The sequence below is a fragment of the Leuresthes tenuis genome, unplaced genomic scaffold, assembly GCF_036924035.1.
Source record: "Leuresthes tenuis unplaced genomic scaffold, fLeuTen1.0.hap1 SCAF_14, whole genome shotgun sequence".
Classification (NCBI taxonomy): Eukaryota; Metazoa; Chordata; class Actinopteri; order Atheriniformes; family Atherinopsidae; genus Leuresthes; species Leuresthes tenuis.
This window is the reverse complement of record NW_027325368.1, coordinates 21,335,265-21,351,741: the sequence shown is the minus strand read 5'-3', so window position 1 is coordinate 21,351,741 and position 16,477 is coordinate 21,335,265. Positions and strand designations below refer to the sequence as shown.

The 16,477-nt window shown below is 45.0% G+C and overlaps 3 protein-coding genes across 3 annotated transcripts; 2 read left to right on the top strand and 1 right to left on the bottom strand.

The window, feature by feature from the left end:
* Positions 1-1,241: 1,241 nt before the first annotated feature.
* Positions 1,242-6,481, bottom strand: prmt5 (protein arginine methyltransferase 5). Its single transcript, XM_072363947.1, has 16 exons — positions 6,343-6,481; positions 5,930-6,048; positions 5,068-5,153; positions 4,814-4,948; positions 4,597-4,709; positions 4,447-4,496; positions 4,183-4,346; positions 3,923-4,084; positions 3,745-3,822; positions 3,336-3,394; positions 2,998-3,120; positions 2,718-2,893; positions 2,329-2,532; positions 2,131-2,241; positions 1,980-2,044; positions 1,242-1,900 (listed from the first exon to the last, which is right to left on the bottom strand). Exons 1-16 carry the CDS (start codon positions 6,438-6,440, stop codon positions 1,748-1,750), a joined length of 1,896 nt encoding a protein of 631 aa, XP_072220048.1. The 5' UTR covers positions 6,441-6,481; the 3' UTR covers positions 1,242-1,747.
* Positions 6,482-6,995: 514 nt separating this feature from the next.
* On the top strand, positions 6,996-8,429 carry psmb11a (proteasome 20S subunit beta 11a). The gene has a single exon (XM_072363793.1). The coding sequence runs from the start codon at positions 7,155-7,157 to the stop codon at positions 8,199-8,201; it is 1,047 nt and encodes a 348-aa protein (XP_072219894.1). The 5' UTR covers positions 6,996-7,154; the 3' UTR covers positions 8,202-8,429.
* A 96-nt stretch (positions 8,430-8,525) lies between these two features.
* On the top strand, positions 8,526-15,384 carry psmb5 (proteasome 20S subunit beta 5). Its single transcript, XM_072363794.1, has 3 exons — positions 8,526-8,791; positions 10,141-10,447; positions 14,738-15,384. Exons 1-3 carry the CDS (start codon positions 8,567-8,569, stop codon positions 15,019-15,021), a joined length of 816 nt encoding a protein of 271 aa, XP_072219895.1. The 5' UTR covers positions 8,526-8,566; the 3' UTR covers positions 15,022-15,384.
* Positions 15,385-16,477: the final 1,093 nt, after the last annotated feature.

The window sequence follows — 16,477 nt, the reverse complement described above, 5'->3', positions numbered from 1 at the left end:
AAACGCGGTTCAAAGAGGGACGAGAAGAGAGAAAACAGCCAACAGAGAACCAGCCACAGTGAGAAGAGGCTGCTTGGTGATGTAAAGGCCTTTAAAGCTTCTTGTTTAGAGGGGAAAAATGCATTAAATAAGATAACAAATGTAGATTCTATTACAGGAGCATAAGAATCCAGAAAAAGGAGTTAGGAATCTATATTTCATCTGCAGTCTGAGGCAGGTCATCCTTCTTTTAATGAGCAGGATTTAACCTCAACTCAATTTAACCTGAGGAGAGAACACGCCGGTGCCCTTCCCTGCAGATTATGATACAAATACTTATGAGGAAATGTTCAATCTTGGCCTGAGTCAGTGCTCAAAAACATGTCAGAGACGTGAGAAATCTACACTGTTCCTCCATCCAGGTGTTAACATGTTTATATCCTGGGATTTTCAATCGTTGATGGGGTCGTTTCTAAGGAGAATGATGCATCTTGCTGCAGAGCAAATAGCACTCAAACTTTTCTTTAAGGGAGACATTTCGACTGAATGACTCGGTCAGCAAGAAGTCAGGATCTGAAATCCATTAATAATTCATGGTGGGAAAAAAAAAAAAAAAAAGATGACAAGCCGAGCTGTAACGGTGGTGCCTGTTTTGACAGGATGAACTTTATTTTCCTCAGGGATCAGCTGCGTGGATGCTGAGCTTTGAACTGTCCGATATACACTGAAAGAAAGCCGAGCAAAATAAAACCCATTAGATTTATTGTGGTTGTCATATTTTCCCCATTTCGGTCAAACATTTTTTTCTTGGATGTAATTTAAACTGAGGCGTTTGTGCGCAAGCTTTCAGAGCCGGTAGAGGCGAGGGAACTGCTTTATTTCAAGGTTAAAGGTCTCATTTCTTCTTCTCCACAGCGAGGAATCTCTTTTTTGGTTCTCGCATCCACTGGGAGACGACTGCCGTTTCTGTTCAGTGGGATTCATGTTCTCTTGGGACCTGAAATTTTAATTTTTCACCACATCCCAGTGAGCATTTCCTTTAAAGAGGGTTTACCATTCAGACTGATCCGCTGCACGTGTGAGAACAAAGGAGCGATCTCTTTGAAGCAGCAGAGGTGAAGCCGAGGAATCAAACCTGTTTTCGTGAAAGCCATAGACACCGCTGTCATCATTTCAAGATTAAAGACATTTCTGACTCTTACGTTCCGCTCTAAAAACCAGCAGAGCAAGAAGGTGCCAAACAAAACTCCAGAGCAAATGGAGAGCATTACAGTGTTTTTATTTAAATGGTTCAAACATACAGAAAACAAAGGTATAAACACAGTTGTCACACATGTGACCTGAAAAGGGGGGACGTTTATCTGCCCCTCTTGTGTTGAGAAGGGTGCACTGACACTACGCAACTATTTCATGTATCATGTGGAATGTGCGTTTGATAAGGCAAAGGTAAAGTTGGACTGCATGTGTATGTCTGCAATAACAGTTCAGAAACAGTAAGGGGAGCGGATTGAGCGCGGTGTACCGGCGGGTCGGGTCTTGGATGTGAACTGAATGAGCCGATCTCACAGCGGCGATAGGTTGTGAGTACGGCGTCTGCTGAAGATCAAAACTGCAAGATCACTTGGTTTATCCTCAAAGCGCTCGCATCACAAGTCCAAGTTGTAACCGTGCGTATAAAGAGTGTTGACCGGCCTCACTTCAGCCAGCACCGATTCTTGTGGAGACCCTCGACTGCGCATCGGTCGCCGGGTGTTTGGATAGCAAGTCTTCACAGGCCGATGGTGTAGGAACGGCCTGCGGGGTTGTGGATGGCGGAGCAGGACGGCTCGGTCACAGCCCATTCATACCAAACCTTCTTCCCGTTGTTGCAGCGCCAGAATCGCACTGTGACATCATCGTCCCGTGATATGGTGATCGGTTGCTGTTAAAGAAGAAAAGTCGGACAGTAAATCTGGGAATCCACTTTTGACACTCAAGAGTTTCACTGAATGCCGACTTACTTTGAGAGGGAAGAGAATGGGGAACCAGGAGAACATTCCCGGTGAATGCGTGTCTGGTTTTATACCTGCAACAAACACACGGTGCGTTAAAACAAATATTTAAACTCAAGCATTTGCACAATATCACTTCCTTATCATTCAGCTGACTTACTGAGAGTAACATCTTTGTACAGTGTGGTCTCAAAGTAACCAGCGAAGCCGTGCAGCACTGAGTTAGATCCCACAGAGAACCGGAGGCACTGATAGCGGTTATTGTTCATGTCTGAGAGAAAAAGGACAGCTGGTCAACTTATTGAAAGTACACGATGTTTGTTGGTGTTCAGCGTGAACTCAAAGTGTTTCTCTCAACCTGTTGTGGGGTGTTTGAAGGTGAAGCACGGTTTGGGTTCAGCCAGTTGGTGGAAGTTATGAAGGCGCACGACGTAAGGCGTCTCAAAGTGGCATTCTGGGTCCTTGTCACGTTCCCGGCAGCCTCGTACTTCGTTGTAAAGCTTGGAGGAGGATAGAGGAGCCAGGAAAGACGTGTAGGAACAAGGGATACTGACTCCATCATCTGAAATGAAGGAAATAAAGAAAGTGATATGAGCTGCAAGGAAGCGTGGAAGGTAATGGAGGAGAACAAATGCTTTTTTTTCCATTGCTTGGTGGAGCTAACAACAGAAAGATGCAGCTTTTTCACCAGAGAATCTGCAGCTCAAGTGTCCACGCGTTGAATCAGTCTTTACAAACTTGTAGTACCTTTGAGAAAGTGCTGCGCTCCGTCCAAGCACTCCGGGGACAGTTCGTTGTCCCCAAACGATCCGAGCAGCTCGCTCACAATGATATCGGCCTTCTCTGGTGCCGTCCACTCCCGCATGTCACATGACACCACAGTCACCTGGTCACCCCACTCTTCAAAGCGCCAGTTTTCTAGTCTGAAGAAGCACACGTTTCAGGCTTCCCTTCATTACTCTCCACCGTACATCTCGTCTTTACAGGCAGCATGCTGACGGGAATTAAAAAGCCTTCATGTGCTCACGTGACTACAGCATTGGGATTCTTCTCCACAGCGTACACCCTCAGCTTCCGGTCTGCCTGTCTGGCAGCATTCAGGGACGCATTGACCAGAGGACCCCGACCTGCTCCCAACACCATCAACACCCTGCACAAAGAGACGGGATCAGCTCCAATAATACCGCTGAAGCCGGAACACTGATCAAATTAAAACGCTGCACCCTGTTCAGATATCAGAGATAATATCTTGGAGGGGTAACGAAGGGAAAAAGAAGTGCAGTTTCTCCTGATATAAATCATTCAGATCAAATTCCAACTCCTAACCGTGATTCTTTATAAACAGACTAATGTGCACATACTTACTGAACGTTAGTGTCTTTCTGCTCCTCTGGTACTCGGTCCAGCAGACATTTATATACAGCCTGTACACAAAGGGACGAAACAGACCAGGCTGTTACAGATCATTCAGAAGTTCATACGAACGGAAACTGTCTATGACAGAGAGCACCGATCAGTCCAGTTTCCCTCAAACTACAGACTGGATTCTGCACTGACAAGAGAAAGGGACCCATGATGGTGACGAGACCATTTCTATTGTCTGTATCCTGTTCAGTGGCAAACAACAAATCTTCTATCACTAATGGGTGCAGAGAGGACAAATTCTTTACATTCTGCAACTATACATAATGCACAACTCCTGCACCGTGGTTTCTCTAATTATCTACAACTATCTGGCACAGGCTGCAATTCCAGCTGTGTCTAACGAGCTTACCTGTTGGTATTGAGAATATTTAATGGGATCCTTCTCAAACACTTCATATGTCTGTGACTCCAAGTTGTCCATGAGGGGCTAAAAGATGAAGGGAAAAATATCAATAAACTATTCATCATTGGGGGAAAAAAACAAACACAAAAGGAATCTAAAATCGAGTGAGTGAGTGCTTCCTGACCTGCAGCGGCGACTGAAGGTAGTCTTCATAGCCTTTAGCAAAGAGCTCATAAGAGTTGGGTGCAGATCTGTTCTGGTTGAGGTATTCCAGGTACTGCAGGTAGGATCTGAAGTCCTTCTCCGTGTGCCGACTGGTGCCTGTGAAGATAAACTGCGCCTCCAACTGAGAAGAGAGACAGTTTTTGGTTAGAGAAAAGTTTGAAACCGGCTGGTTCCGAGCAATTGTTGCAATCAAATGGACGGCGAATTATCATGTCGTACCTTGAAGAGACGCAAGATTATCCTCTGATGGGCTTTCGACAAAACAGGGAAGCCCCTCTTGTTAGTTAGGAAGATGCTTGTGGGAAGTATGGCTGCTTTAATCGGCTCGCCGAGCCATTTATCTATCACAGCCTCTGATGGCATATCTGCTCCGATTTCAATAGCTTCAGGAAAACAAAAGAGCCCATTTTCAGTAAAAAGCAGACAAAGACTTATTTTAGTGTGCTGGTTTTGCACCGGGCTGTTTGCGGTGTCTGTTCTCACCTAGACAGATCCTCTTGTTGTAATCACAGAGGGTTCTTAATGAGTGCCACCTAAAAAGACGAGTTTAGTGAGCAAAACAAATCAGTGACGAGCGTTTCAGCATGCAGGCAGCCCCCGGCTGCTCAAGAAGTGAACAAGCGTGACACTAACCAGGCCCAGGTCTTCTCGTCAGTGCTCGTTTCATCAGCACAAACGGTCGGTTCATTCTCAATCAGATCGTCCCGCATGTCTTCCGACGCCATGAGCGGGACGCGTATCCAGAACTAATGACCGCAGAGAACAGCAGCGGTTAAAGCGGTGGCTTCGGCTGCCGTGTAAAAGCCATTTACAAGAGCACCGTCGACGTCCCAGACGCTGCACAACTTACGTTTGAGGTGTGGTGCCCAGTGTGGATGTGGTTCAGCAGCAGGCGGGCGAGATTGGCACTATGAGGGCCCTTCAGGGGGATCATGAAGACAGGCAGACCGAGGTAGGCTGAAAAGTTTAGCTCTTGTGCTAGAGCCTGAATGGAAGAAGGGAAAATGACATAATGAGACACGAGGAGGCATTAACCCAACATGTCCACCAGTGCCACAATGTTACACAGCCCTCATCAGAAACTGCCTACAGTGAACAACTCACAGCCTCCGAGTTCCTGCGTTCCGTCTCTATTTCGGAATCGGCGTCGATCCATGGTGAGAGCTTCCCAACAATGAGAGTATTCCAATCTGGACGAAGCAGAAGTAAAAGTAAAGTTACCGACATTTGCATTTCTTGTCGATCTCTTGAGTCACAAAGGCCTTTTACGGATGACATCCACACAAACAGGTTTCTGTTAAAGGTCTGCTTTAAAATGCTCAGCTTTTAAAATGTCTGCTGGATGAACGTCCAGTTTTTCTTAAGCCCCGGCATCACATGCAAGCCTGACAAGGTTGAAACTGAACAGATGTTTATGGGCTCATCTGGACAGGAATTGCCTTATTTTTAAATCACCATCTACTAAATATGAGAACACCCCCCCCTCCTTCCTTCTTCTTTTGTCAGCGCTGACAGAGTAAAGGATATTAACTGACATTTGAATGAGGTCATAAAGCGGTTGTCTTAAGATGATGGGATTTCTTTTGGTTGTCTATAACTCAACGTTGTTAACCAAGTTTTCCAGATGTCCTGACATCAAATGCTGCATATTTTAAAAGATGTCAAAAGATAACAGACTACACAAACAACACAGAAAACAGTGTAAATGCAGCTAAAGTCCTTTTTTCCTAAATTTAAAAAAAAAATCTGATATATTATGTGCTTATTTTTCATTATATCTTAACACACTGGAAAATTGAAATTTATATGGCTGTGGCCATTCTAATCACATTTCAGATCGGTGTCTATGTAATTTGAAAAGGCCCATTTTCAGAGGCTCACTTTTGTGTCTTCTGGAGAAGAACATAACAAATGAATGACTACAGACACCTGTCATAATTCAAGGTAAGGGGGTAGAAACACTAACCTCTTCCACATAGCAGCAGGTCTGACCGGGTCTGGGCACCGAGCCGGGATTTAGCGGGCTCCAACTCAAATTCTCTCCCGAACCTCGGGTGGAACAGGGGCATGCACAGGAAATCAAACCTGTGCACCCGGAGGGAAAAACGTATGAAATCACATCCATGTGTTAACAATGCAAAACTGAGGCGAAACACAAACCTGTCTACGTAATTATCCTCCAAACAGTTCACGAATTACTGCCTGCATTATCCTTTACAGACACTTCAAACTAGTGTCAAGCATCTTTGTGATTGCGCACGTGCTGATAACTCACCGGCTAGCTTAGCAAGCATCACACGCTAACAAACCAGCGCGTAACTCTATTTGATCTAATTTCGCCTAGAAAACACAACATGCAGGGTCAAGCGCTTTCCTCACCCAAGTTTGGCGACAGCAGCGAGCGTGTCAGCAATCTCCGGTACACAATTCAAATCTCTCCCGCAGGACACCCTGCCACCCGTACTGGCGGACGCCATGACTCCAGCCGACTGAACGCATTGACTGGCACTTAACTTGGCCGGGCTTTCGGAGAAACCGGCGCCATCTTGGATCTACAAGGACGCGCACGCCGATTGCATAGCAAAGCGTACAGAGCCAAAATGGCTTCGTGAGTTCCGCCCAGTCATACATCTCGTAAAATACCGCGATAATTACCGTTGGAGGGTTTTTCAGTGTAGGCATTTTACAGCTCATGTTTTTGTGTCAGTCTTGATCTTTTCATGGAAAATTTAGCTATAAGATGAATATATTTCTTTGCCACACAGTGAGAAAGTACTAAGTGAAACTTGCGTGAGAGACGTAACCTTCTTACAAGGATGACTCTCAGCAGATAATGTAAGGTTTGCAGAAAGTGGCTTCACTGCATATCAGATTCACAGCATTTAGGTTACAATATCTCTTATACAAACCCAAATGCTCTTGGATATGTTTGTGCATGTGCACATTTGTGCAAGCTGTCATATTTGCCAGAGCTATAAAAGGGTAGACGCCCAGAGCACAAAGCAGATGAGAAATTATGAGCTGCAGGAGAAAGCTGTGGGTATTAAGTTTGTGGATGTGTGTGATTGACTTTAAAATGTATGGACTCTGTTTGCTGTGCGTTTGAGGATTACTTTTTACCTGCCGTTTAACGGAACACTTGTGCAGATTTTGGGATCAAGGAATCTACCTGTAACTTTTTGAACCCCATCATGGCTTTGGAGGATATTTGTAACTTCAAAGACACATCTGTGCACGACTGTTTCCCATTTTCAGCTCTGGAGGATCCTGCATCTGTTCATATGGCTGGCTATAACTATCTGAAATGTAGAAAACAGAAAACATTGGAAAAAAGCTGTGGGGTTCCACTTCACTTTTTCATACCGTCTGTACCTCAGGCCGCCCCTTTCATTAACAGATCCACGTCTTCGGTCAGAACGCAAAACCACTCTATGAGAGTACGCAGACCTTTCCCTCTGTCCCATGGCACGACAACCCTGGGTTTCATCTTCCAAGGTGGGGTAATTGCAGCGGCAGACACACGTGCCAGTGCCGGGGGGCTTGTTGCCTGTCCAGAAGTTAATAAGATTACCCCTATTCACTCCCATTTAGTGGTCACCTCCTCAGGTAGCGGTGCGGACTGCATGCTGTGGGAGCGCATTCTGATCAGAGAAATCAGACTTTACCAACTGCGGCATAGGCGTCGCCTCTCAATATGTGGCTCTGCCAAGCTTCTCTCATTCATGCTGCATCCCTTTAAAGGCACTGATGTGTGCGTGGCTCTCACCTTGTGTGGCTGGGACAAGGAAGAGGGTGCCAAGAATTTGGAAGACGCTTCACACTTGACTGATGATAGCGCCTCAGCTCTTGTTAGTAACCAAGATGTTCCTTCAAAAACATCTTTGCCATCCCCTAACAGTGGCCCAAAACTTCTTTATGTGTGCAGCGATGGAGCCCGACTGCAGGGAGAGGTTATCTCCGTGGGCTCAGGTTCTCCTTATGCTTACGGAGTCCTGGATGTGGACCTGAGGTGGAACTTGAGTAAGGAGCAAGCCATCTCCCTGGCAAGAGAAGCAGTGTTCAGAGCCACTCACAGGGATGCCTACTCGGGAAACAATGTGGACCTTTTCCACGTCACAGCCCAGGGATGGAGGCAAAGACAGAGGGAGGACCTGAAAGAAGAATATTACAGAGACATGAAGAGGAGGGGTGAGGATGCAAGAGGAAAGAAAAAGAGTGTCAAAACTGAAAGCTGCTAAATGGTGAACACGCATTTACGTGTGTGTGACGGAAGAGGTCGGAGATTATAGAGGCAAATGAAGCTAATAGAAACATAATCTTAGGTCTGACCACATTTAAAGTCCATTAAGTTTTGCTAGTTCATCACTAATGTACATAACCAGGGTAAACTGCATAAAACGATTTTTATCCATTAAAATTTTTTTTTGTTGTGTTACTGTTCAGCCACTTTGTTTCGGTCAATATTTACGCTCTTCTGATTTTTGTTACCCGCTCATCAGTCCCCCACAGCCACAGGGGGCGCTGTTTAATAAAGGGTCCATGACGCATAAGTGTGCATTTTCTTCCACAGCGGAACTTGCTTGTTCATCGGACACTTTGAAAGATGGCCCTTGCTAATCTATTGAGCAGCGAATGTTCGGATTTTTCGTCTGATTATCGCCAGCCCTTGGCTTTTGGTTGTGGATCCGGACAGAATGGTCTGGAATCGGAGTGTACGCCGGGGGAAAGCCTCAGTTTTTCTGTTAAAAACCCGCTTGTTGCTGGAGACGAGGACGGCGTTGAGAGGAAAATAGAGTTTCTGCATGGAACAACCACCTTAGCGTTTAAAGTAAGTTAACGTTTCGCCTCTTTTAGGCGGCTGGTGTCGAAAAGACTCGTTAAAGCCGTTGAAAATAGACCGTTGACAAAGTATGTATTCTTTCCAAATAATACTCGACAGTTTACATAAAATAGCTTCTCGAGCGTTAGCATGCTAGCGGGGCTACAATCTGCTTTCTCATGGCAGCAACTCAGACATTTAGAAGGCTTCGTCTGTTACATTTCACCCATCCGATTTAGATTCCTTATAGTTGACGCATTCTTACCACATCTATGGTAGAAAGAAGAACAATCTCTAGACATTTTCAATACAGTTAATTCAACAAGTATCACATCTTCACGCGGTTAAACCATTGTGTTTTGAGTAATTGTCATTCCTTTAAACTCTGAATTCCGTTCTGTGGCTCTGTAAATGTCATTGTTGGAAGACAAAATTATGTCGAAATTCATGTTTTATGAAGAGTTGATGTTAACGTAACAGTTTCGGAAAAATGTGTAACATTCCACTTTTAAGAGACAAAGGGGAGCTACATACAGTATATCCTGTTTGTATGGAGTCCTCATGTGTAAAACTGTTGTGGCAAAACAAACCATCAAAGGAAGTATCCCACTCTTGTGTATGACTGGGAATTATGTTAGGAAAGCTCACACAAGATTATGCAAATGTTAGGACAGAATAGGACAGAATTGATGAAGATCATTTGATGTTGAATCTGTTGACCAGAGGTAGGGACACGTCTGCATTGTGAATGGACATGTGTGTTAGTTAAACCGCTCAGTCTCTGGTGGGGTTGTGTCTAGTCTGTAAGGGGGCAGATCCCAGGCACCAAAATGTATCAAAAGTTTAATTGTCTGTTTTTTATAAGACTTTAATTTCTACGACAATTTGGGTATGTGTTGTTTTGTAATGTTAATGCTTTTCACTGGAATGGAGGAGTGAATAGTCACTTCTCCTCAGACAGAGAATGAGCGCCAATGTTTTGAAGAAAAACAGTTGGATTAAACAAAAAGTGCAGTTGTCTCTTTTTTTTTTTTTTTTTTCCTTCTAATAAATGAAAAGTCTGTGGATAACAGTCTCCTTGCACAGTGTCTCCTTAAACGAGCTACACACATACTCATAGAACACACACTTCACGGTTACTTTCCTGATTCATGCGCAGTGGGACTGTTTGCAGTCTGTACAGTCGGCTGTAAAGGGTGTTTTGCAAGTCATATTTCCCTCTGTAGGTTTGTATGGTAAGCATTGAATTTTGGTGGGAAACTTGGAAACGCAGACGACCATCAGAGACTTCTGTGTTGCATCTTCCTGTGTAACTTTCCTCACTAACGACTTCCTCCCCCGAATGTTGCCTCTCTCAGTTCCAGCATGGAGTTATTGTTGCAGTGGACTCTCGGGCCACGGCGGGCTCCTACATCGCTTCGCAGACGGTGAAGAAGGTGATCGAGATCAACCCATACCTGCTCGGTACCATGGCCGGAGGAGCCGCTGACTGCAGCTTCTGGGAGCGCCTGCTGGCCCGCCAGTGCCGCATCTATGAGCTTCGCAACAAAGAACGCATCTCCGTGGCGGCCGCCTCCAAGCTGCTCGCCAACATGGTTTACCAGTATAAGGGCATGGGACTCAGCATGGGAACCATGGTGTGTGGCTGGGACAAGAGGGGCCCAGGTAACTGCAACAGCTGCATTTCACAGGCACATCTGGCTCCTGACAGTCATTCAAAAACATTTGTGCGATTTAAAATCAGTCATAAGGAGCCATCTCAACCCAGTTACTTAAAAAAGTACTTTTTAATTTTTTTTTTTTGCCAAAGTATACGTGTCATATTTCCTCAGTTAGAATTACGAGATCAGATTATAGAACAGAACAATCAAACAAAGAAAAATGTGCATTTTCTTGGCTATCGATTAAGTTTTCTTTTTTTATTTCAAGTTAAATCTTCAGCTTTAGAACCATAGGCTGATAGGTTATTCAGCTCGTCTCGCCTTGGTTTTAAGGGTTTTCCATGAGGTAGCACCACCTGGTACCAAATGCACCTTTAGCACTTACTTGGCTGGGGTTTTAAGTGAGCTGAGTCGAGGCGACGTCTACAGGCTGCATTCTGAGGTACGTCATGAAAGCGACTGCTTCACAAGAACCCTGCCATTTTTAGAGAAAAAAAAACGGCAACAGAGACCGTTCGATTTAATTTTTTCTGTGATTGTCAACGAGGACGTTGAGTCTGACAGAAAGTCATCGACCGAGCGTCAGGTATGCCATCGCCTCGATGTCCTCCATTGTTGGGTTGTGTTTGTGTTGCATACAAATGATGTCACAGGACTTGCTATAACGACCCCACCCTCATTGAGCTGGTACTCAACTGTAACGGAAAACGACCTAAACCGAGTGGAAAAGGGCCATTATTCTAAGCAAACTGTTGCATATTATTATTATTTACAGGGTATCTGAGGGATATTAAAAAGTCTAAAATCCAATCATTTGAATTTAAGGCCTTAAAATGTCTAAAATTATCTTAAAATTTCATAAAACGTCTTAAATACGATTTTGAAAGGTCTTACAGTATTAACGTTACTTTTATTTAAAACAAATGCATAAACTTCAGTCTTGCTTTTAATTATTTTGATTTTTGAGGCTTCGGTAGAGAGGCTTCTGATGTTTTTAGGTAGATTAAGCATTTTGTATTCCAATGTGAAAGAGCTGTTAAACAAAATCTTATACTTTGCAAGTAATTCCGGGCCATAACTTGGCCCTTCATGCCTTTTGTACTTTTTTGCCAGTATGGTTGCGAAATGGGTCTTAAATGGTATTCATTATGGTCTTAAAAAGTCTTAAATTTGACTTGTTGAAACCTGCAGAGACCCTGTATTTGGGAGCCTCTTGAATTTGAATAGATTATTACAGTTAAATTCATAACATTTCAGTGTGTTTTTGAAATTCCAAATCATTAAATGTCTTAAAATGCTCCACGATTTGGGTATCGAGTGACATTTTTGAAATGCACTCATCACACATCCTTTTCCCACTCTTGGCGTGTGGTATCCACTCTCCTGTAGAAGAAGACTGTCATGTTGACACGTTAATTTCCCAGTGACACGTCGGTTTTGATTGCCAATCATCTCTTCTTGACAGATAATCAAGTTTTAAGCTATTTTTTCAATAGTATTCATTATTTGCATTATCATACAGCGGACTTTGATTGAACAGGGCTCAAATTGAACTTAACTTGTTTGTTGATACAAGTCTTGTACGGCCTTTCCCGTCAACTGTGAGTATTCATATTTATTGTGAACGGGGATATTGAGAAAAAAGAACTGTAGTTCATGTAGTTAACCACTAGATGGCCCTGCAGCGTGTCTTTTGCCTTGCCATGTTCATATGTTGAACCGCTGCTTCTTGGTGACTCAGTGTGAGGCTGTACATCAAGGCAGGTGTGCTTAAAGAGGCCGACACAGTAATAGGAAATCGATGAGGCTGGGACTGCGGGCCAGTGAAAGCTCGGCACGATGATAGACGTCGGGTCCCGGCCCTGGACAATTGGGTCTCTTGCATAATGGCCGTACGTCCACTGAGATCGATGCCAACTTTGTCTGGGAAGCAGAGAGGTCTGTTTGAACAATGACGCCCGCCGGTGGGCCGGCATATGCACACGACACGTGTTAAATCCCAGGCAATCAATTGGGAAAATAATGATCCCTGTATAGGCCCGGTAGGTGGGGGATATTCCCTGGCTCTCACCACGCTGATGATTGAATGAAGAGGTAAATGTCATGTAAATTAAATCAATCGCGATTAGTCAGAAAGCTCATTAGCTATCTACAATCATGTCAAGAGCACTTATTCCCCAGACAAAGTATCTTAAGATGCATGCGGAATAGATGGAATAAAAACGATGCTGAGGAGCTTGAATGTGGATCTGTGCAGTGCCGTCACATGTTATGACACTTGTAATCTGTGCACAGTTGGTGCTTAATAGCTGAGTAGCAGCTTTGATTTTCGACTGAAAAGTGACTGCAGTATACGGCACAAGCTGGAGCTCCTTCCAAGGACAAGATGGGCTTTGTAATTGGGGGTCGTATGCGTTTTAAATAGGATGCAGACCTCATCACAAAAGGGAGAGTAGCGTATGATACAAAGCCTTGTCAGAAGACCCATGTGGCAGCTGGTTTTACAGCCACTCCCCAGAGGGTGATGTAATAGCCCCCCCCCCCTTTGTACAACTGCTGCTCTATTTTTACTCTTGAGCCAGTTGTGAATTCTAGTAGGGAGGACAGATGACAGACGCTGATCCATTTGATGCCAGCCACCCATTCCCCTCACCTACGTCTAAACGCTGTTATTGCAGCCAGCTGCACAGGCTGCTGCTTAAAGAAGGCTCCTTAAGCACCTGTCGGGTGATTGATGAAGTGTAAGCATCTCCTGGCCTGCTCTGCTGCAGCGCTCCACCATCCGGACAACATGCCCCCCCCCCCCCCGCTCCCACGCTTATGTGTGGCTCATGAATTCGCCCCTTTCTTCTTGCTTCCTGAGCACACATCACTGCTGCGTCAGGGTTAGACCGTTCAGCGGCATCGCATTAAGTTCTACAAAGACCCCAGGTGTGTCTGGAAAGGAGTGGATGTGGGGAGTGTGTTTTATTTATTTATTTTTTTGGGTGCTGCTCTGCTTCTATACTTGGACCTCCTTAAAGAGTCCTCAACCACCTCCGTCAACTGTGCTACTCAACACAAGAGGCTGCCTTTACAAATCTTTCTCCCCGCCTATTATGTTCTTATCAAGTCCCTCACAGTTCTCAAGAGGAACAGGCAGGTCTTGGAATGGCAAATTACCCCTGTACATAGGCAGGCACTGGATGATTATCGTGGCAAGCAAACGACAAGCTCAGGAAGCTGCAATTTGCCAGCTGAAATCCATGGTAAGGGTTTTTTTTTCTTCTTTTTTCTCCTCCCTCAGAAAAGCAAGTGGCTTTCTATCCCTAATAGACTGTCACTAGTTAAACTGACAATCCGCAGGCGAGGATGTGCAATCTGAGGGCATTCTGAAGTGCTTTTTAATGTGGGAACTGAGCGATGGTGTTGGATATTTGGCAAATTTCTATGCACCGCGAGAATCATTTTCACAGGTTTTGCTTTGTGAAAGCGGTTTGAAAAACATGCCTTTTCACAGGCTGTCTCTTTACCGTCTGCAGGCTGGCTGTGGGCGAGATCGCAGGCTGGTGCGAGTCACTCCTTCCACGTCACGCCGGAGTCGGCCCTGGCGAGTGTGTCACGGTGCAGAACAAACTGTTGCGCATGTGTCCGTGAAGTGTGTGCGTGGAGCAAACTGTCGCTCACATGTCCAGCAGTGCATTGTGGGTCTGCATTGCTCATATGATTACATGCTGGGTCAGTTTGACGTGGAGTCATACTCCATGTGACATTCTAATGTGTAAAGGTGAAGGCAAAGTCTGCGTCGAAGAGTTTGGGTGTGTAGAAGGCTATAAATATGCTCTAGCCGTCTGATATCCACAGGAAGCTGTTTTTATTTATTCATTTTTCATAATTTTAATCCTCCCTGGTGAGATGCTGTTACCTGGACGGCTCGGATTGTGGGTCGATAGTTAATTTTTGGCCTGTTTGCGGGGATCAATAAGAGCCAGAGAAGGGCCCCTGGGCAGACAGTGTTGTGGGCCGGGCCTCGTCAGCAGGTTCCGAGGCCGGCTTCATTTTACTCGAAGAGGATGCAGCTGTTAATATCTGCCAGCCTTACTTCACTCGGAGAGGTTGCAGCTGCTTTCATTCTCTCTCTGGAGGACACGCTGCGTGTGTGCGATTACAGGATTGTGTTCGTTCGGTTTGTGAGGAAAGTGGTGCACCATCTCGGTTTTCATGCCAAAGCGCAACACCTGAATCAGGAGACCAACCGCTTCCCTTCCACGGTTTTCTCCTGCCTCCTGACCTATCTTTTGTCCCCTCTCTTTAGGTTTGTACTATGTTGACTCTGAGGGGAACCGGGTGTGTGGCGACCTGTTTGCGGTGGGCTCCGGCTCCATGTACGCCTACGGCGTGATGGACAGCGGCCTGCGGCAGGAGCTGACCGTGGAGGAGGCCTGCGAGCTGGGCCGTCGCGCCATCTACCAAGCGACCTTCCGCGACGCGTACAGCGGAGGGCAGGTCAACCTGTACCACGTCCACAGCGAGGGCTGGACCAGGGTCTCTCAGGAAGACGTTCTCATGCTGCACCAGCAGTACAAGGGTCAGGCATAGTTGAAAGGTGGGGTGGGGGTAGGAGGTTTTTTTTTTTTTCTTTTTTTTTTTTTTCTAGTATTCAGTGTTTAAGAAGTTGAAATGTAATTTTGGTTGACACACAATAAAAAGGACTCATCTGACCATCAACGTCCAGTTGCATCACTTCCGTTACTTTTTGCGAGCGTGAAGCTTTATATTGTGCATGTTTAACAAAGCCAGTGAGCTCCACTCACCCTGCACAGAGTTTGATTGGAGGTTTCAGAGGTGTTCGATGACTCAAACATACAGAGCGGGTGTAATGTGGTTCTTGCCCTACATACATTTAATTTGGATCATACCCTTGGATATTAAATCCTCTTCCTCAATAAAACCTGTCATCTTTTTTTCAAGAGTGTGCCGTTTGTGTGAGTGCTGATTCCACCTTTGGGTCGCAAGATGCGAGTTGAATCTCTGACGGTTTACTCCCTCTGTCAGTGTATTAGTGCCTCATCTTTCTTTTAATGTTTCACCGCTGCTTGTATTTACATTTCCATCATCTGTTCCGCCAGCTGTTGGGATTGGGAGGTACATCCAAAGACTCTTTTTGTCTCTTCTATATGTTCTGCATGTATTAGCAGGGAGTAGCTCTGTCTAAATAGCACAATTTAATTGCACACCACCAGCCTCAGTAATTGCGCCCCCTGAGTTGTAACAGTGTGTTTTTCTTCCCCTCATTGATAATGTTTCCTTCCTCCGCTCGCGTTGCACAAACGCGTCTTTTAATTGGATGGGAGAATTTATTCTTTAATTCCTCCCTGACACACTTAGCTTCAGAATGTGCAGTGCTGTGTGCCACCCTGCCATGGTGTTTTACAATGTAACGACCTGCGCTGGCAGTGCGTGCCCCTCCAGTGGTTTTTATGGTTTGGAATAAACACTAATAAAGGGGATGGGGGGGTGGGACGGAGGGCCGAAGCCACTGCACACTCAAACCATGGTTAAAAACTAGTTTCACAGGTGACTAGTTGGCAGATGGAATAGAAATGGGATTTCAATAAATGGAAATGAGCTGCTCTCGTCTGGGATGCTGCTCTTGGTAAATGAAGTGATGGCAACCGCAACATCAATTGAAGCAGATACTGACAGAGTGACTGAGCCTATGGAGATATGCTAAACTAGTGCAGTTGTATATAAAAGCATTAAAGCTCATGAGGGAAATAGTCCCTTAAATGTCCTCTATTGCTGGCTTAAAGAGTTAAGAGATGGATTGAATATGATCCTCTGAAGAGTGGATAAAGATAAGGTTCGCCAGCCCCATTAAAAATCCAACTTACAGCATTGTTATTGCATTAGTCAGAGAGAGCTTTTCTCGATTTGAAAGAAACATACAAAAAAAAACCCAATAATCTTTTAGAGGAAGCAATATTTGCCCATAATTGCTTGATGAGAGACTGTTAAGGCAAAAGCATAATGGGGATTTAACTGGGGAAGTTAA